The sequence below is a fragment of the Struthio camelus genome, chromosome 1 (assembly GCF_040807025.1).
Source record: "Struthio camelus isolate bStrCam1 chromosome 1, bStrCam1.hap1, whole genome shotgun sequence".
Classification (NCBI taxonomy): domain Eukaryota; kingdom Metazoa; phylum Chordata; class Aves; order Struthioniformes; family Struthionidae; genus Struthio; species Struthio camelus.
In genome coordinates, this window is record NC_090942.1 from 100,494,275 (window position 1) to 100,522,155 (window position 27,881).

Consider the following 27,881-nt stretch of genomic DNA (forward strand, 5'->3'; position numbering starts at 1 on the left):
ACAGGCAAACATGAGAATATTAATAAAACACTGTTCAGCATGCTAAAGAGTGATTCAGTGCGCTAGCAACCGTAGACATAAACAGCAAAGAAGAATTTCAAGGCAAGCTCTAAAATAATATTTGCTCCAGTAGCGCTCATAAACGGATTTTCCCCTAACTTGAGGGGCACACTGGAAATAAATAAAAAACACAAAGCATAAAGATGTTTGGAAATGTCATGAGTGGGTAAGGAAGTCTCGAACTGCAAACCTATTTGAGGGCAAAAGCCCTTCTCTGAATCCTGACTGATACAAGAAGAGCCAGACAGCAAGAGACTCTGAGACAGCTGTTTATATTTAATGTGAAAGAGAATATGTTATCAGAATAAAGAAAGGGATAACACAGTCAAAGCGGTGGGTTAGGAGACGTTTGCAGCAGTATTTTCAAAGAATAAAGGTTGGATACGATGGCATTTCTTCAAGGTCAGAAAAAAAGAAAGCTGAACTTACTGATACACAAGCTGTCAAGGCCTGGGTGACAGCTTTAGTTAAGTGAATGGGTACATAAGGTTTTATTTGTCTATGAATCACATTTCTAAATCTGAAGGATTCGGAGACAATTTTAAAAAGAGATCCAGGTGACTGAGTAAGGGCAGGGCGATGGCAGCACCCCAAAAGATCAAGGAAAGAACTAACAAGAAAAACTCAGGAGATTAAACATTCACTTTCAGTTACGCTGAACTTAACTTGACAGCAACAATTCTTTAAGGAGATTTTAGAAACACGAGCACAAAATTTAACATGTGCAGACAGATCTGAAAATCATCCATGCAGAGACATAGCTGAATTTATTTTGGTAGAAGAGTTAGAAGAAAAGGAAGAAATGGAATCCCACAGATAGAAATGAATACCAAAGAAAGCTTTATAAAAATCACAGACATATTTTCCAACTGAATTTATGTTCTCTCCGATTTCTGGTTTAGTAAAAAAATTGAATTAATAAAGATTGATTCATAGCATCTCCAATTTGTTTTGGGAGCACGTCCATTTCACCGACCAGGTGTTAAAACTTTCCAGAGCAACAAGTACAAGGGAAAAAAGTAGTTGTAAAGAGAAAAGTATTATTCATGAGAAAAGTCAGCAAAGAGAGTACAAGTAGAAAAGGCTCAACTCATTTTAAATTGCTTATTTATCCTAACTTTTTCTATATTGTATAGCTCGCTTTCTGAAGCCTATCTTTTCAATCATAACCGTCAACAAGCAGAGTACAAGGCGTTTCATATATATTAGAAACAGTTTAAAAACAAAGACAACAAGAAGCAGCAAATTGCTCATACTGGTTGGTATTTTTTCAACAGTCTGTCCATTCAAACACACAAAAAGAATACTTAGTTAAAAACAAGATTTAGTTTCTCTTTCAGATGTTCTAGAAAGTCTTTTTCAGTCCAGTGTCATCAAATACTGTCACATACAGATCACAGCAGGATCCTGTGGTCATCATGGTTTACTAGGCTTCACTGAATATATAGAGATCAGTTCACCACATTGTTAGAACCTTCAACTCCAGCACAAGCCCTTAAGCCAAGTAAAAATTATCCTATGGTACAACTCAATTAGTTTTATGCATTCTCATTGAAAAAAACACTAACATTTAGTTCAAGTTGGTGATCCAGTGAGGTAGTACAAGGTTTTCTTCACTTTTAGACAGTGCACAAGTCCAAAGGAAGCATGTTTGTAAAGAGCTGGCTAGCACACCATATGGTTTCCAGAGTCAGGATGTCCTGACACGTACCACATAAGTTCGCAATTAAAAGTAAGCGGTAAGAAATGACAACTGCTGACGCAAGAGACTTACCAATCCACCAGAAATGGCATACATACCTTTCTTCAAAAGAAAATAGAGCTCAAACAAATAAACAAAACAAAAAAAATCTAAAAAAACAAACAAAAAAATCCTCCATACCACATTTTACAAACCAGCCCTCCCTAACACTATAGAAGCGGACATGAATCATATCACTGTGTGATTTGTATATTGTTATGACTGGAAGGAAGCATGTATATATTAAGCAAGCATTCAGGCTAAAAAATGAAAATGTCTCTCTCATTGAGGTAAGAAAGAAAAACCGCTTTTACTATCTCACTCAGGAAAAGTCCAAAGTATTTATTCCAGAATCACAGAAACAATGGAGCGCTATTACATTTGTTAATGAATAAAGGATTATCCTATCTATCAGAAGCAGACTGATACAATTAACTCAGGAACTTCCAGACAAGCTTACTCCAGTTCCTATGAAGGGCAGGAGGGGAATAAACAAACAACTCACCACCACCCCCCCTCAAAGAAACACCATCACTCATAACTCTGAAAACAACTTAATATACTTGGCAATATAGGTCATCGTGATCATGTTGCGACAATGCATCAAGCTCTTCTCTGGCTCCCTATTACATAAAAGGACTAGGTTGTTGTGTTACTAGTCTCACACTCTAAAGTACAGTCCCGCAGTGAGTAAACATGAACGCACTTGGAACTAAATGCTACCCAAGAGTAAAACTGGCTCACCATAGTTAAAGACCTGATTGCCAAAAGCTATCCAAGACATCACCTCTGTTTTTGACTACGATTTCCGCTGCAGATTTTTCACTAACTCTACCCTCAGTAGTACCTGAAGAGTCTGGGAGAGCCCTACAAATGCCTGGGGCGGAGGGGAAGCGGGGGGGGGGGGGGGGGAGAGGGGGAAATTTATGAGAATTTTGTCTTCTCTCTTTTGGGAAAGATTTATCAGCATCAAAGGTTGGACTCCAACCCAAAGGCGAAAGTTTTCTTTTGGTATAATTTCCCCCCAACAATACCTGGAGTGGGGAAGATGTAAAAATAAATTATGCTATCTTGCCAAGTTTTTGCACAACACCAAGGAAAGGGAAGGAGAGAGAATCTAGGGTTTTGTTTTTTTTTTTTTAAAATAACATGAAAGGTGTTCACTATTATTGACAAAAGCTTTATGCAATAAATACCTAGCTAATCAACAACTTAAAAGTGTAACTGTTAAAATGAAATTTGACTTCAGCTGCAAGGCATTATTTCATACCATCTTCACAGATGAAAGTAATGGATTCCCATTGTATTTAGACAACAGATTTTTCATGGAAAACTATCTCCTGTTCACATTTTAAAGCAAATAAAAGGTTATACTGAAGGCTCTGGACAAAAGAACTTAGAATTTTCATTTAAGCAAAGTACAGTCACCTTGACACAATCTGTTTTAACACCTAATGCTAGTCAAAGACAATACAAGTAAAGTTACAGAGCTAAAACTGATTAGGTATCTAATTAGAAGGACATCTACTAAATGCCCAGTTTTCAGCTGCCGTGAACAGACAAGAGCAGAATATCAGTGCTTGCACACTTCTAAAATTACACTTTGAAAAGCTCTGCTAAACTAGTATCTTCTGCCATACGGTGCAAAAAGACAAAGTACCACAAAAATGTTCTGAAATACCACAGACAGGATAAAGGTAGCTCTACAGTAAGACATCATAACAATTCTCCAGAAAACCACAACATACAATGCTACCAGCTATGAATTTTGAAGAACTTAATGAGGGTGTGGCTAATCAGGAAAATGGATGAAATCTGAACATTATGCTCCTTTTCCATATACCCTCCTCCAGAAGCTACATTAACTGCAATGAATTGTAACTACCAAGCAAAAATTCCTCTGAAAGAAGCCATCTCATCAAAATACAAGTAGAGGTGACTGATTACCCAGTTTTTAACTGAGAAAGAAGGGCGTGCTCATTCAATAGCTCCCACACTGCAATCGTGCCATATGTTCCCACACTGGAGGAAAGCTACTCAAGCATAGCTGACTTTGGAGGGTCATTTATACTTTCTGTTGATTAGGAAAAGAGAAACCTCCATTTCTCCATTTATTTTCTGTGTAATATTTAAATTTTCATCCTTTTCCACAAGGAGTATAGACAGCTTGTAGATCTTTAAATCAACTTCTGTTTTTAATTGAAGGACCAAGATAATACGTTTAAGAATACCATGGTTATGATTGATGATACCCTTAACTGGATCCTCTGTGGAACAACGACATATAAGAGACTTGCGGGGTTGCACATCAGCAAAGAATAAACAACAAGCAGCGGTTCCAAGCTCATGAACTGCACTCTGTATGCACATTTAGATGCTGCTGAAAACTTGGATGCTGACAAACATTAATTTAAACAAAATCATATTACTAAATGAGTTTCAGAGGTAATACAGCTTTTACTCAAGTATTGACTTTTACCAAGTCAATAACATGAGGTTTGGAGACACAATCTTTCTCTTAAGATAATATTAAATAGCAAATTAAATTGCTATCCATATTTTACATAGTCAAACAACTGAGTGGGCCACGACAAAGCAACTGAACAGTTTAGACAATATACTGTTACTCTTCACAATAGAACATATAATCACATTCAGGCCCAATACATAAGAGTTCTGAAAAGTGACTGAAAGTTGCTCAAGTATTCCTAAAAAAAAAAAAAAAAAAAAAACAACAATTGTTCAAAACAAGTCACAAGTTTACTGGGTGGAAACCTACATACGTAGAATGTGCACAACAAAGCTGCCAACTCTAAACAGCCAGAGCAATAAAGTAACTAAACTACTCCCATGCTTACACAATAAGCATTCCCCCTTAAGTCATCTTCAAGATAACCACTATCTCATAATAGAAACACATGGCTAGTTTCTAGATTATAAAATCATTACGTTCAAAATCTTATAAAAAAACCATCCTGTACATTTAAGTACTATTAATAGGAAGATTTAGAGTTATTTGTAAACAATAACTCTTACAGGATATGAATTTTTAAAAATAGTAATTTGCTTGCTATAAGTTTAAAAATAAATGATGGACACAATACTAGCACTGGAAAGCAGGTCTAGCCTTCCAAACCGTAAAAGGAATATCATTCTTTCCACTGTAAAGGAACTGAAAAAAATATTTTGGGCTCTTAATGGTAAAGCCACCCTTTGCCCATGAAAAAAACTGCAGAGAAACTGCATATTGATGATAACAGTTGATACCTCACTAATAATGCATTAAGTATCGTAAATTCATATCAAAAGCCTATTAGCAAACCTGTAAAAGTATAGGTTCCAGCGGATAAAGAATAAAAAGGAAGATTTTGGTATGAGATACACATACAGGTAACATTTCACATTCATTTATAACAAGAGGAATTATTTTTGTCTTCTCTGCAAGTAGGCTGCTTACAGCGACGTTTACTAACAGGGCTGTACCACGGCAGCATCCCAACATTCTGTCCTATTAAAGAACTCTTTCAGAATCTATATGCTTGATTTTTTTTTAAACTGGTAACAGAAGTTTAAAGAGAAGACACTAAGCAGAATTGCAGCCTTGTGTCTATTCTAACAGCTGAGACATAAACCCATGAAATACAAACATTATCATGTAGTCTTAACAATTTTAAGGCATGACATAGTACTATTTTTGCAGACAGAAGTTTGCATGGCATCTCCAACGAAGCAGTTTTTACACACACCATAAAAACAGTCCCACAATATAGTTTTTATAGAATAGCAGTATTTGCAGTACTGGTTAAGCCCTTATCATTGAAAACAAATTTTACTTCATGTAGAAAATCTCACCTGTTACAGTAGAGAAAAAGAGAAGAGGGAGAAAACAGAAGGAAGAAAAGTATAACATAGGAATTTTAAGAAAGAAATGGAAAGCAGGAATTACTGAACTGTGCTCCTAGTTTTGAACACTGCTCTTTCTTCATTCTTTGGTCAAGTTAGTAGCTTTGCTTTGTTTCCACTCTCCCAAAGCCTTGCATATCTAAAATGGGAGAAAATTTTAGCCACTTCACTGGAGGAAAAAGATGGTTATCATAGCAATTTAGTTAAAGAACAAACAAGACTGATTACAAGAAGCAAAACAGGCCTCAAAACCACAATCTTACCATTGGTGGCATCCCACCAACTGCAGAGCCTGCTGCTTTTGCTAGGTATTAATTTGGTCAGTGACCCATCACAGAAATCAATCATAGGACAAACTCCAGAAATGGGATTTGAAGCAACAGTCCACTGGGCAGGTTTCTATTTCTGATTTTAATCCCTGGTTTTGATTTAGGCAGAGGAGAAAGTGACTTTCCTGTGCCTACTGCTGCATACGGCTATGAGACTTAACATTTGTTTGCCAACACATTAAATTTGCTCAAACGCATCCTTTCACTATAAGTACCAAATGTTAAAAACTCAAGCAGCAAGCTACAGCATTCTCACACTATGACATCATCCTGTCTGGTATACTTTAATATGATTTAGAAATAAAATCTGATTAACCGACAGTAGCTTAAAGAGGATACATTAAAGATCCAAATTGAGGACACTTATCCAGTGAAATGAAAAAGAGAGCACAAGTGCAATGTCCAGCCTTTCCAATGAATTCTACAGAACAGCCCACACTGGCTGTTTTGATGCTCTGCTCTAATAGTGGCAAATATAGTTATCCTATAAAAGCTGACTAAAAGCAACCCACAAGTCTAAGCAACAAGATTAAGATTTTCTGGGATCCACAGATACACAAGCCAATCAGGGGATATTACTATATAGATTTGTAAATGGTCTGACACAGGGAGAAATCAAGCTGTACATTCCCTACACGGTTTCAGCGTCAGTGAACCAGATTCCAGTTTTCCAAACTGGAAAACTTATGGAGAGTTATGGCAGAGTCATAACTCTCCTGCCATAAGAACCCGAACCTAACAAGAAGTAACCTTCTCTCCTCAACAGTTCCAAGAAGCTCTCAAGTATTAATTATATGCAAAACAGAGCCCTCTCCTGTGCCTCCTGAACAGTTATCTATGTTATAATCAAACTATTCCTAGCATTGCTATGAAATCCTCTGAGCTAATTTAAAGTAAGCTGTCATCTTGTTCAATGCTAAGCAAAATGTATCAAACTGGTCCAGAGAGCTATAAGATCTAAAAAATTATGGTCTACTCCCCCAACTTCCTGAAAAATAAGTTTCAGTACAGTGTCTATTTACAGTTTCAAAATGAAAAGTACTTAAAAATTCATTAAAATGCAGAACATACGCTCGAAAATTAAGAGTGCCATACAAATCTGTTTACTATACTGACAAGAGTGACATCCCCCAGGCTCCACACACATTCCTACAAGCACAAATGTATCCATCGTGAGTATGTCTCACAGGATATTTAGCTTAACTGAAGTTACATGCTTGGGGTCTTGTCTGCAGACTAACAGTATGATCCAACATAAAACATATAGAGTATCCGAATAAAAGAACCAAGTTTAACAGTTATTTGTTCTGTTTTTTAAGAAAAGCTCTTCCAGCCTGAGTCATTTTAAAGGATCTGAAAATAACAATAGCCTAAGGCAAATACACACTTTTGTTTTCCCTCCACAAACCAAGATTAAAAAAGCATAGCCAGAGGCCACAGGAAAAAAAAAAAGTGCTTAAACAACCTAAAACACGAGTCTCCTTACTTCCCGAGGCACACACAGTGCAGCAATTAAAGCTCAGGAAAACACTGCTTCCTCACGTGTACACATTTAAAAGTCTCCGTTCTTCGGCGTGTGTACACACGCATGCACACACACACACACTCACCACTTTATCCATAAGCTTCCAGGTCTTCTCCACAGTCCTGCGGTCGGCAGCTGCCTGCTTGGGGGGGCCCACAGCATCCTGAATGGCATCAATGAAACCCAGAATCCGCCCCTTGCGAGGGTTCCGGCCGTTCAGGGAATTGGCCATCTGGGAGCCAAGCTGGGCACAACGGTACACAAACAGAGACTCACAAGGTGCCCCGAAAACATTCTGTCATAAAACCAGCCGCAGCCAGTGAGGTAACACTTCCTTCTTCGCAGGCAGGAAAGGGTAAGACTAGGGCATGTTTAGGAACAAGTTTAACTTTTCGTGACAAACACTGTAAACCCACTTGGGCCGAGTTTACACTGGCAGAAGTGACCCCGGATTTATTGTCCCCATCAACATAAACAAGCGGGGGGAAGAACCGACACGCAGACGGAGGGCCCCGGCCGCGGCTGCCCCCCCGCAGGCCCGGCCCCGGCCCCGGCCCCGGCCCCGCTCCCCCCCGCCGCTGCGGCTCCCGCGGACCCCCCGTAGCGGCGGGCACCGGGCACATGCCCGTCACCAGACAACAAAAGCGGAAGACGTGTAGCGGCCGCGGCGGGGGTGGGGTGTGGGGGGGGGGCAGAAAAAGCAAGCAAATACAGAAGTAAGAGGCAAATCTGCAAGACAGGCAGTGCACAGGCAGCGGCTGCCCGGGCGCCGACCGACAGACAGGAGCATAGACGCAGAGCTCGCTCCAGACACGCACATACGTACGGATTAGTAACCGCAAGGTTTTGCGCGAAGGGGGAACCGCCGAGGCGAGCCAGGAGCAGGCAGAAGTGGGGTTGGCGGGGGTGGTGGGGGGGAGCTCCTCAGCGGCTCCGCGCCCCCCGTCCTCAGCCGGCTCGGCGGCGCGGAGCCCAGGCGAAGCGTCTCGTCGGACGAGGCTCTCCTCCCTCCGGCGGCGGCGGCCGGCTTCACCGCCCCAGGAGGCAGGCGGAGCGCATCCCGCGCCGCCGCGGCCGTTGCGCCGGGGGCGGCCGTTGGCGGCCGTTGGCGATCCCCGCCGCCACGCGCGAGCGCACGCCGGCCACGGCCGCCCCACGGGGCTCTGCCCTGTGGCGCTGCTGCTGCTGCTGCTAGCGGGCGGGCGGCCGCTGCCCCACAGGGAAGCATGGGGAGCTACTGCCCCGCCGGCCGCATCTCCGTGCCACAGCGCGGCCCGCCCGGTGGGTGGGTACGTGCGCGCGCGCGTGTGTGTGTGTGTATGTGTGTGTGTGGAGAGACAGAGAGAGAGCGAGAGAGAGAGCGAGAGAAAGAGAGCCCTACAGACACATGCAAGGCACAGACGTATGCACACGCACAGATCTGTATGTGGCACAGCTCGCGGGCAGGGGCAGGCTACGGTCTCCCCTCACTGCTAGAAAGCGAGGCTGGCTCACCGGCGGCAGCGGCGGCCCGGCTCCTTCTCCGGCTCCTGCTCCCGCCCCCTCCCCGCGGCGTTCTGGCGGCCGCTCCTCTCCCCGCAACATGCCCACCCCGAGGACAACACTCGCCCCCGCGCATGCGCGCTGCCAGGGCGCCGAGGGCCGGAGGGGCAGGAGCGCCGAGGAGCGAGCCCTTCTCCCACAGGCGGGAACCCCCGCCTTCGCCCCGCCAATCAGAAGGGGCAGGCGTCTTTGCTTGACGCGCCCGCCAGCAAATGAGCGAGGAGCTGGGTGGGGCGGGTAGAAGGCTTCGGAGACGGGCAGAGGGGCGGGGAAGAATGGGGGCCGGCGGGTCTAGAGTGATGGGAGGAGCGGCCAACGGGCTGAGCTCGACGGAGGGAGGTGGAGCTTCCGGTCCCGCCCCTCAGCCGTTGCCCCTCCTGGGGGGGGGGGCGGAGGGGTGGTGCGCGGGTCGCGCCGGTGTGAGGTGGGGGAGGGGGCGGGCAGCTTGGGGGGGCCCTCTGAGGCTTTGCTGAGGTGCTGGGGGGTTTGGGGGGGGCTCCCTTGGGTTGTTGGGGCTGACGCCGTGGCTAGGGGCTCTTGGGCAGTGCGTGCTTCCCCTGCAGGAGTTGTTTTAGTCGTGTCTCAGTGAGGCGTGCCATATGTTAAAAATCAGTAATTTTTATTACTGCCTTTTGGGTTTTCTTCCTTAGCACTTCCCCTTCATGCTTTTGAGAGTTTCTTTGTGGCCACAGAGAGCAGGAACTTTAGTTTCCTTATGTCTGTCTGGTTTCTTGTCTTGTTTTTGGAGAGGGGGAGGGTTGCTTTTAACCAAATGCTGAGATTTCCCACGTTAAAAACTTGGGCTGGAGAACTGCAAAAAGCAGTGATGGCTGTAAGGGCTGTAAGGGTTACAGTGTGGTCCTGAGAGGTGGTGAGTGACTATGTAAAGACTTTTTAGGTAAAACTACCTGTGCTGGAGAGGCTAGCTGCCCGTATGGCAAGGGGTACAGGACATTTGACTTCATTTTTTTCAGAAGGCAGCCCAGAGCGTAATTATGCTCTGTGAATGTTAATTTTATAATTAACTACCAAAGAGAGAAGCTCAAGTAAAACGCTTACAGCTCTGAGGCTGTTTTTAAGGAAATGGAATTATTTTGGAGGACTGCTAGTTCCAAGTTTTGATTTTCTGAATATCAAGTGTATTTTCTGCAGTGGATTCCTTTCTGAAGATTTTTAAAAGTAATTTGCTGTTTTTACTGGGGTATTTTTTGTTTTTTAATAAGGGGGGGTCAGGAAAAACTGTAGAATAAGTTGTTAATGAGGGAGTTTCATTGTTCCTTTTATTTATATTACCCCTTACTGTATATTTTAAGTACTGATATTTTTCCATTGATTTAAAATTTGTCAAGTTATTCCTTTGGGCAAACATATAACAATAAAATGCTCTCAATAACGTCTTCCTCAAAGATCATTGATCCTCTATAGTTGAAAAGTATGACTTGGCAGATACTTACCTTAAGTGGGTTGGAAGCTTCTCACTTCACTATGGACATTCTAAATTATTCTCTTTCCTGTGCTGGTTTACATGTTGTTTTAAAAGTCTTTTCCTCTGGCAGCCATTCCTTTTCTCTTTTGGAACCGTACTTGCATCAAGGTTAGGTTGGTAGTGACTACCCTTTCTTTTGCTCTCTCCTGTTTAGTTGTGGATAAAGCAGATGGTCTTTCTTTCAGAGCTCATTAAATCTTTAATTCTTTTTCTTTATTTTTTTTTTACTTGTTATACTTTCATTTGTTGTTATATCATTCTCTTCATATTCTGCACGCTGCCAAGAGCTATGATCTATGAGTTGCACTTTTTAGCTGCATGGAGCTGAGTCATATTGTCTTGCAGTTCATCTGAGTGCAGAGCCAGCCGGAGTAAGCAGCTTGGTTCCCTGCATCTGTCTGTGTGTGTGTGTTGCATTATTAAGAGAATAGGAAGCTCTGTCAGGAAAGTGGTTTTGAAACAGCCATTTATCATTGTGTAGGCTGTACTGCTAGCACAGGTATTCTGGGAATTACAGTCCTCAGAGAGTCATATGAAGGAACTTTGGAAGCAGGCCTGCTAGGAGAAAAGGGTGAAAGAGATGCCTGTACCTTCAGTATCAAGGGTGTTAAAGATGGGTCAGGCTTTTGTGTATTATGTTATGAAAGGACTAGAAGACACAGCATTGCCCTTGTGGTTTCAAGCATGCAGAAAGAGAGTGAAAGGACCAATTTGTAGAAAACAGCTGAGTGGTAAGGCTGAGAGAGGAACAAGCAGCTGCTATGTGTTTGAAGCTCAAGGGGTGTGCTTCTCAGCCGTGGAGAACATAAGGACTTACCTTGCCTGTGTTACCAGCTGGATCTGTGGGGTGCATAAGGGTAAAAGGCCCTCAAAAGGGCAGTGGCTGAAGGCTGTGACCCCCTGGAATATTTTGATGCCGGCCAGTAGCGGTATGTTAACATGGTAGTATCCTGAAGGTGATATGGGAGGACAGTCCCACTGATGAACTTTGAGCACTTTAATAGCCTAAATTAAGAACCTGGTTACCTGTGTGTAGGTCCATTAAGAGTTCACAAAACCACCAGAAGGGATTCAAAGCAGAAACCTAAGTCAGATATGTTGAATCTCTGTGGGAAGGGGAGGGACCTTCTGTTTGGGCTATGCAAAACATGCATAAGTAAGTTTGACTTCCAATTAAGGCCCTGAAGTTATGTACCTACAACTGGAATGCCTCCCCAGGTCTCTCTTCCTCTTAAACCCTCTCCTCTAATATTTGTTTTTGTACTCATTAATATATTAAAGATAACGACAGTTTTGATCTGTTGCTGAGACTTTTAAGGTTTTAAAGGTTAATTAAGTGTTTTAATTACTGTATAAGAGCACTGCAGGATGGAACCCGGGTAAATCAAAGGTGACAAATTTTGCGAATTCTGCGTGATGTGAGACTGATCCTCACCCTAGCTAAGTTCCTAACCAGTCACATAATGGTGTCTGGATGACTGTGCTGTAAGGGTTTGGTGAAATCCTGTAATCAAAGAATGGAGTGAAGGTGTTTGTGACTCAGAATATGATAGAGGAAGGAATCGAGACGAGAGCGAGAAGCCTTGTTTCGAGCTCTGAAATCCCTTTGTGAAATGAGGTTTTCTGACTTGAGTTTTACTGAAAGATAAAAATCATACCACTTCTTGGAAAGCCCAGCTGCCTGATGGAAAGGGGTAAAACAGAGATAGATGAGATTAGAAGTAAGCTAACATTGTTATATCTATCTGATTAACTTTTACTGTCAGTTAACTTTGGTCTGCTGGTGACTCTCATTCCTCTGGAGTGGCTGGACAGGCTAGTAGTAGATGAAAGTTTATGTTGCTGTTCTTGAATGAATTCTGTAAAAGAGCCATTGACGGTAGCTGGAAGCAAGAGAGATGGTTTGGTGGTTTTTTGTTGGTTTTTCTTTTCTTTTTTTCTGTTCACCACCCATTCAAAATATTATTGATCTTCTGCAGTCAGTCAGTGTATGTGGTCTGGAAGCTGTGTTGATTTCTGGTTTTGCTTTAGTCCCATTTAAAGTAACTTTATGCCAAAATATGCTGAAACATAAGAACAATGAAGAGGTCAGATGTAGTATGCATTTATAGCCATGTGGACAACATAAGGTATTGCCCTTATGTATGGTATAATTTTTAAAGGTTAATATAGTATTCAATGTGCTGAGTGAACTGACGCAGCAGCAATGCTTATAAAAGCTTAGGTCAGCTATTTCAAAATTTGAATGTGAAATATCTCTTGCTAGCGATAACGCTTGCAATACCCTGAGTATCCCAGCATCCTTAAACTTTTGAAGTCATCTCTTGATATTTTGACATTTTGGATACGTACCCTATTGTGGAAAGACAGCGCTAGTGCCGCTTTTTTGGGATGTAGGATTCTGCATTGCAGCGGTTTAATGGCTGCAGCTCTGAAAAGGTGACGCTCTCCCCAGCGGGAAGCCACTGGTCAGTGTTTGCAAGGAAGCTGAGGCTCAAAGGGCAGCTAAAACCCCATATTGTTCTGGTGCCTTATGTCTGTCTGCTCTGTAACAGGCATAGCTGTCATAAGTTAGGTTTAAGTTCCAGGACTGTTTGCTTAAGTACATTTTAATTAGTCCAATCTAGAAATAAACAGCGTCTTACACGTTACCCCCCTCGACCCACAGCATCCAGTTATTAAACCCAATCACCTGTAATAACTATTAAGAATATTAAAATGGAATGAAAGGAAAATCCTTTCATGTTATTATTTTATAATGCTCTCAGATGTGCTAGGTGCTTCAGAACTACAAAAAAAAAGGTGTAAACTGTTTGTTCATGATTTTGGTGTTGCTCAGCTGCAGCACTGTGGATAACTTTTAGACTAGATTATAACACATTTATATGTTTTAGCACAGCAAATTTATAGAGGCAGCAAACAAAACTTAATCACCTGCGGCACTGAGAATTCTCTTAGTCATAATCTAAGTTGGTGTAACGGTGGACTTGGTTTCTGCCTTAGTAGCTAATTACTTTAGAGAAAACTGGTGATAACAATGACAACTTGTTTCTAGATTAGCATCCAATTAATTCAGCAATCTTTAAATGAATCCCTTTACCTTTTTTTCTCCAAATACTCACTTTACTGACTTTTATAGTCATCAAGTCCTCAGCCCTCCGTCTTGTTTTGTTCTTGTTACTGGTTTCTAGAAATCTGAAAGGTGATTTTTTTTTTCCTATAGGAAATGGGAATAGTCTCATAGTTTAGCCCACTTTGCTGTGGAACTACTGGAAAAAACCCTGCCTTCAAGGTTTCTGTGCTAGCTTGCGCAGCGCAAACCAATCCTCGCTCCAGCAGGCTGCTGCAGTATAGTTGATCGTAATGCTGTGTTGCTGCATTAGTTGTCTCTGCTGAGGATTTACGTGCTCTTTTATCCTTGATTGGAAGAGATAAGTTAAATTTGACTATGTCTGTGCTTGGAAATGAAATGGGCCAGGCGCTGCTCTCTGGCCCAGGGGCCAGCTAGCATGGCACGACTTGGCTGGCAGCCACATTTCTTACTAAACCTTCTTACACCCTGAAACAAAGTAGCTGCATTCAGACTAGTGATCCCTGACCTATGCTAATCCCTGCACCTCCTTGGCAGTTGTTTGGGAAAACACCAGAGGACATGGGCCAGAACTGTGAGGAAATATGCTAGCAACTTAACATTGCAGATCATCGTGTGCCTAGATCACCGTGACCCTACTTAGTGTATACAGGAATGGAAGTAGCCTTTGTGTGTGTGTGCATGTGTATGTGTATGAATGTATGTATAGACACACACTATAATAAGGGACCTTTCATCTTTAGGTTAACTTTGGTTGGGCTTCAGATAAGGAATTTTGCTATCATTGGCTTCTTTCTTGAACATGGAGACTGCACTACTAAAGGTTACAACTGAAGTACGTTGGCAAGACTTTTTTTAATAAAAGCTCTCAGGCCACTTTTGCAAATCTTTCGCTAGCACTAGGAGCAAATCAACGAATGTATGATATTGTTTTCTTTACAGAACGTAGCAGAACAATTTGCTTTACAGTGAGCAATTAGAAAATGTATTATGCGTTTGCAGGATACGGAGAATGAAAATTAATTGGGGGGCCAGGCCTGTGTTTGTCTATACACCTCAGTAATGAGTTCGTTTGCTGTAAACGAGACAGCCTGCCTCAAAACACATCTTTGCCTTAATATATTGTATTAAAAAAGCGTGTCAGCTTAATTTTAAAACAGCATAACCCTCAGGGAGCAATTTTACATGAATTCTTCTGTTTTTTCTCAGTTATTAATTGCATCCATCTGCCAGAGCAGGTGCAAAGGCTTTAACCAAGTTTTATCATTTTAACACTACCTCTTGAATTTGTCCCATCTGTGCTATAGCATTAAAAAACACAGTTTCAGAATTCTTCTTCTTGCCCCTCCTGCCCCCTCCTTTCTTTTCCCCAGTTTCTGGCAAGTGCCAGGATCTTAAATCTTTATAATCTGAGTCTGATAAAACAATAGCAGCAATATTTAACTGCAGCATCTTATTCTGTCTGAATGCAATTGAGATTTTGTTTGAATTAAGAGCTATCACTCTTTTCCGTTCAAATATCTCTGCTTTCGCCAAGATTTCTGAGATTCCCGAATTTGGGCAAGTGATTGTTAAGTAAATGTTTAGGGACTTTCCCTTGCCATCCTTCTCTGGAGCAGGAGTTATACTTTAATAGAAAACAAACGTGTCTATTGAACGTAGTTTAGCACAGAAAAATTTTGTCTGTGCTTCTGCAAATGTAGATAACCTCAGTGGGTTTTGGACAATGTCACTTGCAGCTTTATTTGAAATATTGGAATGAGATGCTGTCTGTCATGTAGCCTTTTTTGCAGCAAGCAAAAATATTTCCAGTCTAGTAAAATAATATCTTAGACTAAAATGAGGAATATAGTGCTGTGTTAAGAAATAAACTTGGGCATTATGATTTCTTTGGTTGCATTTATTTTCTTATGCTGATCATTACTGTAATTTCTAATGTTCTTTATCTCTTCTTTACTAGAAAGAAGTCTTTTTGGTATACCCTGGTTGACTCCTTGACTGTGTGTTCATGGTTTGTCTTGTGTTTCCTGTGCACTTAAAATTCTATGAATATTTTATTTGTGAGCGAAGATTAGGAACCTTTTATCTTCCTGACTGGTGTAGTAAGTACACAATGCTCTTTGATCTTTTTTTCTTATTTACCTTAATTTACAATAACTTTTTTTTTTTCCCCCCAAACTAAAAGTTTAGGAAAAACAGATCAAATATTTGGAAGGCAAGGAACTACCAATTAACTTCAAAGCATTCAGTGATTCTCAGATTGAGGTTACAAGCTTTTTGCATCAGTTGTTCATTCTAGGTAATGCAACTGGTGATTTATTTTTTGAAAAATGTTTAATGAAAAATTTATTTAATGGAAAATATTTATTTAATGAAAAATATTGAACGAGACTTCTAAGGGGAAGGAAAAAGTGATTTTTGCCTTTCTGAAATGCTCATTTTCATGTACTAAGCAGTCATGTTTTGAATAACAGTGAATGTTGTTTAGAAATGTACTTTTTAATTATTCTGTTAATTCTATTATATGGGAGAGCACAACACTTGTCTCCATTAAGTTTCAGGTTAAGGTGTGTTGTCTCAGATGAAATGAAAGGAGGCCAAAGTAAAATTAATAATGAAAATAAGGCTTGACTTAGCTTTTTTGTTGTTGAATTTCTGTCATTTTCCTGTTTAGTTTTCCATGCGTCCAGTTCTACCTAGAAGTCCCCATTGTTTAGGCAAACAGAACGTTGTCGCTCTTGTACTAAACAGCACAAAAGTGGCTTTCATTACTGAAGGTGTGGCTTTATTCTAGTTTCTCTGCAGGTTGTAGACGAAACTATATTTCCTGGTATTTTTATTTTATTCTGTTATCAGTCACTTGCAGGTAAATGCAAAGTGAAGTTATTCTGGTTTGTAAGCCTGCAGTGCTTGATATTTTCCTCTTTCCTTTCTGTTATTCCTGACTTTCTCTTTTTTTAATCTGGTATGGTACAACTTCCCTTTCCTTTAAATAGCATAGCACAGCAGGGCCTAACCAAAAATTTCTTCTGCTGCTGTTCAGTTCTTCCCTGAAACTCTTGCTTCAGCAGAGCTGAAAATAAATAAAGCATCTAAAGAAAATTTTTCTACCTAGCCAACGATCATCCAGGCCATATGACAGATCCTAATAGGCTTTATCCTGCTCTTGTACCAATTGGCAAAACTGCCTCAGTGCTTGCTTTTTGAGGAATAAAGTGTTCATGATTAAGCCTTGCGTCTCCGAAGAACTGTATAATTCTGGCACCAGGTACAATACATGTTGGTACTTTGGTAAAATCTATTGTATTAAGTGAAAATCTCTTCAGTTTTCCTTCATAGATCTGAATTTAAAAAAAAGATGATCTGCGGAATATTTGTTAGCTCGTCCTTAATTTTGAAGTTTGACCGACTTTTGCACTTACTTTTCTCTTGATGAAGAAAGGGTAGTCTAAATGTCTACAGCTTTTCTTAAGAAATACTTGTTAATATGCTTATAAATTAGCAGCTTAGAGACTCATCAGTCCTGGTAGAAGTGACTATCAGCAACTGAGTTTGCTGGTATCTTTGTCCAACTCTACAAAGAAAGACTAGAGGGGATAGGAGACTCCTATCTTTTTGCAAACTGTTTTCATATTTTTTTCTCTTATGTATAGGCAACCTAGCCAGGATTTTGAAAAGCAAATAGTGCTCTGTTTAGATGCCAATACACAAATCCTTGAAAAAGCTGGCATTTAGAGATTTCTGAAAATGTAATTGCATATGAAGGGTTCTATTTTTGAAGGTGCTTTGAGGTGCACTGTTGCTTGCTAATTCTGAAAACCTTGGATGCTTTCATGTGCTTGCCCTGGTTTTCCTGAGGTTGTTTTGGAACGAACGCTTCGCTTTTGCCATAGAGGTCTGTAGAAAATACGTATTTTCTATGTACAGTATACTTAAATTTTTGTCAGATTAAAGGAAAGCGGCTCACTAATTCCTCATTTCTCCTGTGCTATGTGAAATGGGTTTGAACAGCTATCAATGCCCTTTCTCAGTTATTCTTTCTAACCTGTAGCTGTAATCTAGATAAATAGCAGCATGCTCTGGGGGCTCAGTTGCACCACTGAAGTGTGATGGAGTGGTAGAGGGACTGGGTATGTGTGCAGAGTTTCCGCAAGTCTCTTTCCACACTGTTCATGTGGCTATGTTGCACTTACTATTTATTTAGCTGGCTTCACTGTTTGATGCAGGTAAAGAGACTGCAGCTTTCAGGGTACAGTAATCCATATGCTGAAAGGATTGACTGAAGCTTGGCTCGGGACTTAGAGCATTTTTTTAACTTCTTTTTGAAGAAGGATTTATAAATACTTTAAAATAGAAACATGAATATACTCAAAGAGAACTTTCTCCATTCACTCACATACAAAAGTTGAGTATAGTGATCTTGCCCCTTTTTTGAATAATCTTAACACAACTTCTAAAGGTACGTGGGAATTCTTACTGCCTTTCTTCTCTTACGTAGCTCTTTGATCAGCTAAAGCAATGCAGTGGCAGGAGTAATTCATTTAGACCCTGAATAAAGGCATATTCTGCCTTTCTAAATTCAGTAAGATTTAATTCCCAAAGCTTTTCAACTTGATTTCATAACCTTCCACAGCTTCGTGATATAGTGAAGTCTGCAGAGCTACCTTGGCTTAGGTCAGCTGAGTATCTGTTTCTGCAAGACTGCCATATTCCCTACCCGTATAGGATATCTATTTTAACTCTCTGGCACTGGAATTATAGGTGGTTGTGACTTTTACTGAAGTCAGACAGATTGGGCATTTTAGCAGAGTATGGTTCATACTGGGATGTGAGTGAGAGAGCATATGCCAGTGCAAATATTTAAAAAATGTGAAACATTTTGTAAAGAGGAAAAAACTATAGCATGCATCCCTTTTTCTTTTTTCCTTTGGCTAAGGCTGAAAATACCCTTTTGTCAACTTGCTTCCCTTGACTCATTGGCTTTCTTTATTTTTCCTTCCACTTGACTAAATTATGCCAATTGGATTTTAAATTTATCAAGCATGATTACTGAGCAGTGAAGCCTATGAAGAGTGTAGTTGTTCAAGCCAGAAAGCAGAAATACAGCACATAAACTAGTCAGAAGTCTCCTCAGAAAGAGTGGGAAAAATCTGCAGAATTTATGATGGGTGAAAGTTCTGAAAGGACACTTGGAATAATACAATCTGGACAATAAGGGAAACATTTTACAAGTCTTCAAGTAACACAGTGGTTATATACACTGCCTCATGGAAAATATGTTTATTTCCAAGTCCTGTACTACTGTATGGAGGCAGAGCTACCAGAGGTCCATATACCTTCACGCGCAGTTGTACGAATATCCTTGGAAAGGGGAAGAGAGGAATCAAAGAAGAGGCAAAATAAGCATGGAGAGGAGTTGGAGGGAAGGTGCTCTAAGCAATAAGTTTAGATTGAAATCTATTTAAAAGTACAGGCTTTTGGCTCCAGTTGAATGCCACTGATATTGTCCTACAAACGTCACCTTTGGAATTTATTGAAACAAAGTACTCCCATGTTTTTGCTGTTTTTTGGGTGAGTCAAGGGGCCTGCTCCTTGGCTAGACTAAATGAGTAGAGTTAACTTCAGACAAATGGAATAGCATTTTTACCAGCTGAGAGTATAATGGAGTAGATAAGCAGTTTAATAGTCTCTAATGTTGTACTGGTCACAGGGATGGTGTGGAGGTGAAATGGGAGAGGAGACCTTACATGGCAAAATCGAATGGTTTTTATGACCAGCTTTTTCCAAGGTTCATGAACTCTTCCTGGCCAGTAGTGCTGCCAAAATTGTATTAACTAAGATATAACTTACTAAGGTATTTATTTTTATCAGAGAATAGGTGGGATCTTCCTCGCTGTTTATGTGAATGACACTTGATTCACCCCCTATTACTTGTATAGCTCAGCTTTCCATCAGTTTGTAGTTCAGCTTCTGGTGCAAATTATTTTACACTGATGCTCACTCAAACTTTCTAATTGTTTTCACTTTGACCACGTTGTCAGCTTTACTATTAGAGAAGTTGCAGCATACTTTGGAAGAATGTTTATTTGCTGAAATACTGAAACTCGACTGAATATGGGAGGTAATTCATAGGACGTGAGTTTTGAGTTCATAAATATTTGGATGCGATTCTTTTATCCACTGTGTGGAACAGGAAAACGGCCACGTGGCTTGGGCTTTTTAAGAGGGCCTATCAGGCAGAGTTTCAAATGTGAGGATGCTCTTTATAAGCTGCTTTACAAATAAGGGGTAGGATAAGAATTATTCAGAAACTTTGGCAGTAATTTAGAGCGTGATAAATTTGTGGCAGTCTCTGCAGTAGATTTGAAGACTGTGAAGTAATTACCACACACACAGATAGTTATTTTGTGAAGCTTCATTTGGATCTTGCCTGCACAGGTCAAAATTAGGATTAGTTTAGTGGAATTTTAATGAAATACAGGAAACGGTGATTTCAAGTTAGCATAAACAATTGAAAAATTCAGGACTACTTTTCTCAGAAAAGTTACTACAAGCATATAGGAGAATGAGTAAGATGAGAAAGAGATCAGCTCTTTCACTGAGCTGATTTTATTTTCAGAGGGACAAGCTTATAGAATCAGCAGGAAAAGCATTGGTGCTACTGATAACTAATGTTTAATTGTATTACACGAGGCTTTTAAACAATATCAGTGTTTCAGAATACAATTTTATGTGTTCATAAAGCTTTTTTTTTTTTTTTAGGGTAGTTTTACAATATAATGGTAACACGATATTTTAACAGTATACTGAGTCTTTCTCAGGAGTTATCTACAATTGGAATAAATTGACTTCAGTGAGACTGTCTCTATTTACGGGTAAAATGTGCAGCTCTTCAGATCATCTTCTAAATTCTAAAGTTTGCTTGCTTCTGTGGATTTATGTCTTCAGTTGTGCTTAATCTCCTTAATCAAAGATTTATCTCTGTCCAAGAGTTTTGCTACAATGGAACTGATGATTCTTACTATGGTTTTTCAGGAGTGATTAGCAGCATAAACATAAAAATGTGCATTTGCAAAAGAAATGTACAGAGCTTCTACAGGAAATTCTCCATTTGGGATATTTGTCACAAAATAGATGTATATTTTTAAACTGAAAAATTACTTTAAAAAAAAAAAGTGTTTTCAGCCACCTTGCTTATGCCTTGCCCATATTTCTTACCTATTTTTGTTTGATTGATCATGTCTATTTCTTAGACATTTTTCAGAACTATTAAAACAATCTTTCATAGCTTTGATTGTGAAGCATATGCTTTCCTACGTGTTACTTCAGGTAGATGCTGAAACCATTTAATTTTTCCCTCATTTTTGAGTGTTCTTACATATTTTATTACAGCCCCCACAATAAATGTAACCACACATAAGAAAATGCAAGGCAGTGCATTTTAAAGTGATAAAAATAATAACTTGGCTTAACAACTATGTAAGTGCTGTATTCTCTTTCATCTTCAAGTAGTTTACTAGAGCAAAGACTTCAGGGCAGGAAAAACAAACTTAGGCGACTTCTAAAATCTTATTCACAGGCAGAACTTTATTCTGAGGGTAGCTGACATGTTTCTTCAAGTTCCAGAGTTTTTCATAGATGAGCTTGCCTAAGTGCAACTTCTGATTGTGACTACTTGCTTGAAATTCTTTAGGGACTTGTTTTAAAGTGGATGTTAGGGGCTGTCTAAAAATAAAACTGGCTCAATTTTTTGGATTTTATTTTTCTTCCCACTTCTTTTTGAGTTAAAACTTACCCATACAGCCAAATGAGTCAGTTTCATCTTCTCCACACGCAGATGGTGTGATGGAAAGAAATGATCTTTTTAAATAGCCCTATAATGTCATTTTTCAGGCATGACAGTTGTAGTTATTGCAAAAGAGTGAATGAGAGAGGAAAATGAAGTAAATTAATTGGGAACAAGTCTAGGGCAAAGATGACTAGATAAACTTACAGTAAAGAAAAAATGACTTGAACCATGGCATGAAAGCCTTGTATTTATTAAAAGCTCCTTGTGGCAATACTCTGCTTTCTGTCCTTGCTTTACGTTGCACTGGCACGGTGACTATAAAAACACGAGTCTCTGAATTCACCATTTAAAAAAAAAAAAAGTGCACTTACTTCATCAGATTTAACCTCAAATCATTGAAGCCTTCTTGAAATGTTAAGAGATAAATCTTGTCTCACAAATATACAAATCAGGTAGGAATGGAAATGATCTCTGTGCAGAGTTTTACAATACGTTTTTGAAGTCAGGAGGTTTACTACTTTGCTGAGGTGTTGTGTTTTTATATTTGACCAACCTTCTCCATATTCACTTCACTGATAACTGGATCATGCTCACTTTTAATGCAGATCAGAAAACACATTGTTCAGTCAACATGGCGTCTAATCTTCCTCCTCATATAATTTTAAATTGCACAGGCAACTGATATCTTGATTCTGTGACTTCCTAGCAGTGTTCTTAATTTATCTTGTGCTACGTTTTAGTGAAACCTGGTTTTTACATTCCCACCCAAAGGACAAGAGGAAAATAACCGCCTGTGAAAGAGAACTTTTTTTAAATGATAGGTGTTCCTACTGTTTACTTCAAGCAAAAATCTGTTAGAGTTAGATTTACCAATAAAGGTCTAAACTGTATTTTAAAATAATCTTCATTAAAATTCTAAATCCACTTTCCAGCATTATTTAAATCCTAATTGAATTATCTCTTAATATAAAAGGGACAGAAGGGAGGTCTGTCCTTTGTTTCTGTCACTATTTGTTCTTTTTCTTCCATGCCCTTTTCTTCTAAACTCCCAAGAGGCCTTTGCTTACGGTTTGATAGTGGCATTGTGCATATCAGGAACAAGCAAATACAGTAGCTCAGCTGTAATCTTAGCTTCTACTGCCCACACAAACTCATGGACTCTCTTTCCCTAACCTTGCATATTGGTAAATGGAAGATTGGGAGGAAAAATAACATAGAGAAGAAAGTTAGGTCACCTGTTGATCTTCTACTGTCCTTCATTTTTCCAAGAGGGCAAAAAGAAATCTCACTGCTACAAACAGAACAGGGAGTTGAAATGGTCACTGCCAAGTTCCTCCTGATGTTTCCTGTAGAAATGGGTAAGATTTCTGCCTCTGCTCTTTTACTCTTTGTCCTTCTCCTTCATGCCTCACCGCCTAAGCTAACTCCCAGGCACAGGCAGACGTGCTGAGCTGCTCTTACTTTCACTGAAGTTGAATATGAAGTTATGCACATGCCAAATAGGAGGCACTGTGTGTGTGTGTGTGTGTGTGTGTGTGTGTTTATTTCTTTATATTGTTGAACAGGAAGCAAGAGACTCGAGTGTGACTAAGGCCATGTCTATGGGTAGACTTGGCTCCCTGTCTCTGCAGGGCTTTGGATTCCATAGCAATACGGCTAATGGAAGAGAAGAATAAACAGGGGAAGACGGAGCTCTCTCTTCTACAGAGCATGTATTTGGAGCACCTTCTTTTGCTATAGCACTGCACTGAGTTGTGGCTGCTAAAATGAATGCTGATAGTAGGTTGATGAGCAATGGCAATCAGCTCTGATGGGAGAACTTGAGGAACTTCACTGTGTGAAAGCTTCCTATCTCTGGTTATTTTTGGTTAGTCTAATATTGGACAACTGGCTATTTTGGAGTACTCGGATGGAAACCTGCCACCCCCTGTGAAAGATGCTCACTGTATAATTCTGGGAACCTTTTCAATATTTAAGACATACTGCTTTCCTTTTGTGCAGAGCATTTCCAAAATATATGAGTCTTTTAAAGGGGCATGTATTGCTATTCGTTATTTCCTAGTGCCAGTGCAAATGCTTCAGCTGCAGAGGCACTGAAAGGCCTTTTTCAACTTTGTGGAAGATATTTTCATACAATCACATGTGCAGAGCTAAGGTGTTGCTTCATGCAGAACGATCTGGAAGCATAGCTGTCTGCTAGAAGGGATATTGGAGCATGACCGCTGTGAATTGTAATGAAATTATTTCCTGTTATTTGTGAAACTGGATGTTCTGCTTTCCTTATGAGTCTGTGTACTAAGTGCTTAGGCATTGGAAAGAAATGCTATAGACATGAATGCAAAATGTCTCAGCAAAATGTCCTATGGAGTCCAAAAAAAGAAGCTGGAAACAAATCATCTGCCTGTGCTGATGACAGAGCCGATTGTAATTAATACAATGTCACCATGTTAATGTGTGTGTGATTCCCAATAGAAATCAATAGTACAGTTGTGCTGTTTCTGAGTTATTTTCAAACAGCACTATCTCCGTTTCCTGATTGTATGACTTTGGAAGAGCCTGTAAATGAGTTGCCTGAGCTGTGGTACTTGTATGGTGTAGTCTCACTCACTGTCACTGGGCTGTTGGGTTGCAGCCCTTGGAGCTTTTGAAGAAGAAAAAGAAAAACGGGCTATGGCAACCTATTGCAGCTGCGATTCTGCATTGTGTCCTCCTCCAGGACTAAAGCTCTAGCCCTCTGAGTTCCTCCAGGGAACTGCCCCTCTAAAACTCTTTGCAGTCCTCTTCTAGAATGAATTGACTATTTCCTGGAACAAAGCTATTTTCTTTCTTTCTTTCTTTCTTTCTTTCTTTTTCTTTCTTCTTTCATTTCAAAATTCATCAGCTTATTTTACTGGTGGTGGACCTTTGAACAAACCATGATGTTAGAGCTCATAAGGAAAACGTAGAAAGCCCAGCTACTTACCGTCCCGTTGCTGGTCTGCCATGTTTGTTTCCCTACCCTTTTGAAAAGCGTTGCCACCCTCTATTCGCTTCACTGTGACAACTTTCACTTCCAAAAGAGTCTTTTCTGCCTTTTCTCTTGGCTGGTAAGGTGTTTCCTAAATTACTTTTCTCAGCCCTGCTACCCTGTAACAAAGCAGGTATGTGGGTGGCTGACTTCTGTGTGGAGGGAAGTAGTTCCTAGATTAGTAACTGCCTGTGTGCTCTGACAGGAGGTCCTGGGAGGACATGGCTGGGAGATGTTATCCCTAATGTGAGTCAGCAGTAAATGCAGAAAGACAGTGGGAAATGAGAGAGACTTCAGTTTCGCTGCTTAGCAGCATTATTTCTGCCAGTTGGTGCAGGAATAGAATAGACAGTCCTGAGGGAGCGGCTTTCTCTTGCAGTATGTGTACCAAACTGCGCTGCTATCTTTGCTTGAAGTTCCCTTTTTAAGATACCTGTAGATAGGGATAAAGAATATTGCTAAATCAGAGGAATTTTGCAGTGCTTGCTCCAGAGCTGTAAACGTTTTGAAATGCTTTGGGCTATTTACCTTATGAAAGCTCAGCATTCACTAAAAGCTGAATGCAGGAGCTAGCTGCCGTATGTTTTTTCAGTTGTTTTTTTTCTCTTTCTATACTGGCTCCTTCAAACATTGCATACTGAATGCAATCCATTTAATTTTTAACCAACATGGGGCATACTAGAGCTTGAGCTGCCCAGCTTGCTTAACAGGAAGGCAAGAGAAGAGAAAAGAGAAAATGAATGTGGTCAGAGCAGGCATGAAGACAATAAATTCAGTTCACTCCTGGAATTGCAGCTGGAATGCTGTGGAATTTGATACAGATGGAAACCAGCAGTTTAAAAGTGTAAAATTTCCAGTGTGGGTGCCATTTTGAGTAGGCTGTGTGGGTGTAGAATGGTGTTAAATGCCAAGCAGACAAGCAGAACTGAGTCTCTTTCCAGCCAGTAACAGACAGCTAGCAATGGAAAAAAAGGTAGTGTAAATGTCCTAATGCAGCTGTTTTGAAATAAATCACTAACAGTTACTGGTAAAACTCAGTTCCTCAGTATGTGCTGGTTTCTTGATCATGGAGTTCCTCTCCACAGTAGTTTCAGTATGATTCTTTGATATTCTGGTTTTAATATCTTACTCTGTGTGGTCAGATGGTTCATGCTGCTCCAAAATCCTTTCTTATTCAAACTATATGACATATAGCAGGTCAAAAGTGGTTTAAAATACTTTGGATAACTATCATTTTTCAGTCTGGCAGTGGCATTACTTCTAAGAATGGAGTTATGTTCCTTGTAGCATGAGTAGATAATATTTACGTAGCTGAAGATCTCATCTGCTTCTTTGTTCCCAGGTCCTCTGGTAAAGTTCTGATGCTTTGGTTTGGCATCAGGCCGAGGAGTGGATCTTTCCTTTTCATTTGCTCCAGATGTATTTTGTGCGTGTTCATATGACTCTCCTTCTAAATAAGAGTGAGCATGCACTTCTCCAAAGAGACTACTAAACAATTCATAATAAAAAAGAACATCTTTGAGACTTTTATGGCTTATTGCTTCCCTCAGCCACATTTTGCTCCTCTATCACAAAGAGTAATAATGAAGTATCTTCCTCTTGGTCAAAGCGGGAATACAGAAAACTGTTTACTGCAAGAAAGAGTCACTTTGCCTTTTTCACCCTATTGCAATGCCATAGAAGGCATCAGCTGGTGGGAGTATATACAGGAAACACCATTATGTTCCAGCGCCATTGCTTTTCACTACTTCAATATATTGCATTTTCCCCTTTAGAATCATTTATGATTAGTATCATTTCATGGGATTCTTAATTAATGTCACTTTGCCTCACCACTACTTTCTGTAATATATATAATAAGAACTCATCTAACCTTGATCAACAAATATACTGAATTAGTACTGGATTACTGTTGTAACTTTGCCACTAGCAGCATACCTTACACTGAACGTTACCTTATTCTGAAATCCAGGTGTTTGCCTGGAGTAGGATTGTTCCCAGAGGAAATACCATGCAGTTGGCAGAGTTGTACGGTATATCATTGCCTAGGACAGCCAGGCTTGAAAGCAGAAATTTTTTTTTTGCCAGTTGCTGTTTCTGTGTTTTTTCTTTATGCTGTTGAGCAGGTGCAAACTATAGCTTTTCCATTCTTGCCTCATACTTCACACTTTGTAGCAAATACTCTTGCAGACATGGAGACTGATTACTCTAAGGGTAAGGTTCAAGGACCTTCATTCTCTCTTGCACTTTCTTCAGGCTTTTCTTTGAGAGACAAACATATAGATCGGTTTTTATTTAAGCCGTGAGCAGTTAGTTTTTTGAAGGAAGAGAAGTAACGAGCAAACTTCAAACTGGAAATAAAGGCGTACCTATCCTACTTCAGTCTTTAGATGGGTCATTTTACAACAGGTTGCTTTTCCTTTAGAAAGAGGCTGCAATAACTTTGAAAAGGCTTGAGAGTATATGAGAGTACTTAGGTTGCCTGGTAGATAAGCATTTGGAAGAAGGAGGGAAGGTCAGAATTTTTTTTTTTTTTGATAGTCACTAAGTATTGAGGGGGTACTTGGCTGCTTGTCAGCCAAATGTGGTTCTCAAATGACCTGAAAATTTATCTAATATCCAAGACAGACCCATGCCCCTTTGGCAGAAATCCTTTGAAATGAGTAGCCAAAATTTTTCTTCTCCTATCTGAGGCTTTAGGGGAACCTGAAAAAGTATTTGAATATTGGTGTATATTATCATTTTGGATCACGTTTGAAGTAGAGGACATCAGCAGCAAGAAAGTTTTCTTTCATTTTCAGAAGGATTTAACTATCAAAACGCAGAGGATCTCAACTATAAGGGGAGCAGTTTAACTCTGGGAGGAGGGGGGGATGTAAGTTATAATCACTCAGCTTTTATTGCCCCAGGAGAGCCTTTTTGTTCATCTCCAGCTTCCATGAGAGAAGTTCTAGTGCTCCTGTCCTATACCAAAGACTGCAAGAATCTCTCTCGATAGTACTCAGAAAGCATCTTCCAGCTACAGCCAGAAAATAAGGCTGTTCTGCAAGTAGTACGTACCAGAACTGGACATACTCAGTTCAACAAGCTTCCCAAATTTATAGGTGGTTCCTAGGAAGGACACGTGCTCTGGCAACTGGAAGTTAGCATTTAAGAGCACCACTGGGACTAAGACAGTAATTGGGAAGCCTTTTGAGGTGCAAAAGGGGAGTGAAAATGGGATGGGTCTGCAAACACCATGAACTATTAACCACAGATTGTTAATCATAAATACTGATAACACTACGTTTTTGTTCCACTGAGTTTTAAACGATGAATATAGGGCTTGGAGGGAGGAGGTGGTTTGTTCTTTGTTCCTACACATTTATTTAAGATTTGAAAGGCATTCCTGGCACTTCCGAGTGTGTC

The 27,881-nt window shown here is 40.2% G+C and overlaps 1 protein-coding gene and 1 long non-coding RNA gene across 17 annotated transcripts in view; one reads left to right on the forward strand and one right to left on the reverse strand.

Annotated features, from left to right (window-relative positions):
* CBLB (Cbl proto-oncogene B) overlaps positions 1 to 9,186 on the reverse strand; it is a 144,613-nt gene extending 135,427 nt beyond the window's left edge. For 3 of the 6 annotated variants that reach the window (XM_068907643.1, XM_068907622.1, XM_068907616.1), the window contains exons 1-2: positions 9,053 to 9,165; positions 7,644 to 7,802 (exon numbers count right to left, since the gene is read on the reverse strand). In XM_068907643.1, the coding sequence (XP_068763744.1) occupies positions 7,644 to 7,802; positions 9,053 to 9,142 (249 nt within the window). In that variant the 5' untranslated portion in view covers positions 9,143 to 9,165. The other 3 variants (XM_068907604.1, XM_068907631.1, XM_068907608.1) reach the window with 3 other exon arrangements.
* Positions 8,268 to 27,881, forward strand: part of LOC104144224 (uncharacterized) — a 369,710-nt gene continuing 350,096 nt past the window's right edge. For 9 of the 11 annotated variants that reach the window (XR_011134600.1, XR_011134586.1, XR_011134584.1 and 6 more), the window contains exon 1: positions 8,268 to 8,380. This is a non-coding gene — a long non-coding RNA (uncharacterized lncRNA). The remainder of the gene's footprint in view (positions 8,381 to 27,881) is intronic. The other 2 variants (XR_011134587.1, XR_011134585.1) reach the window with 1 other exon arrangement.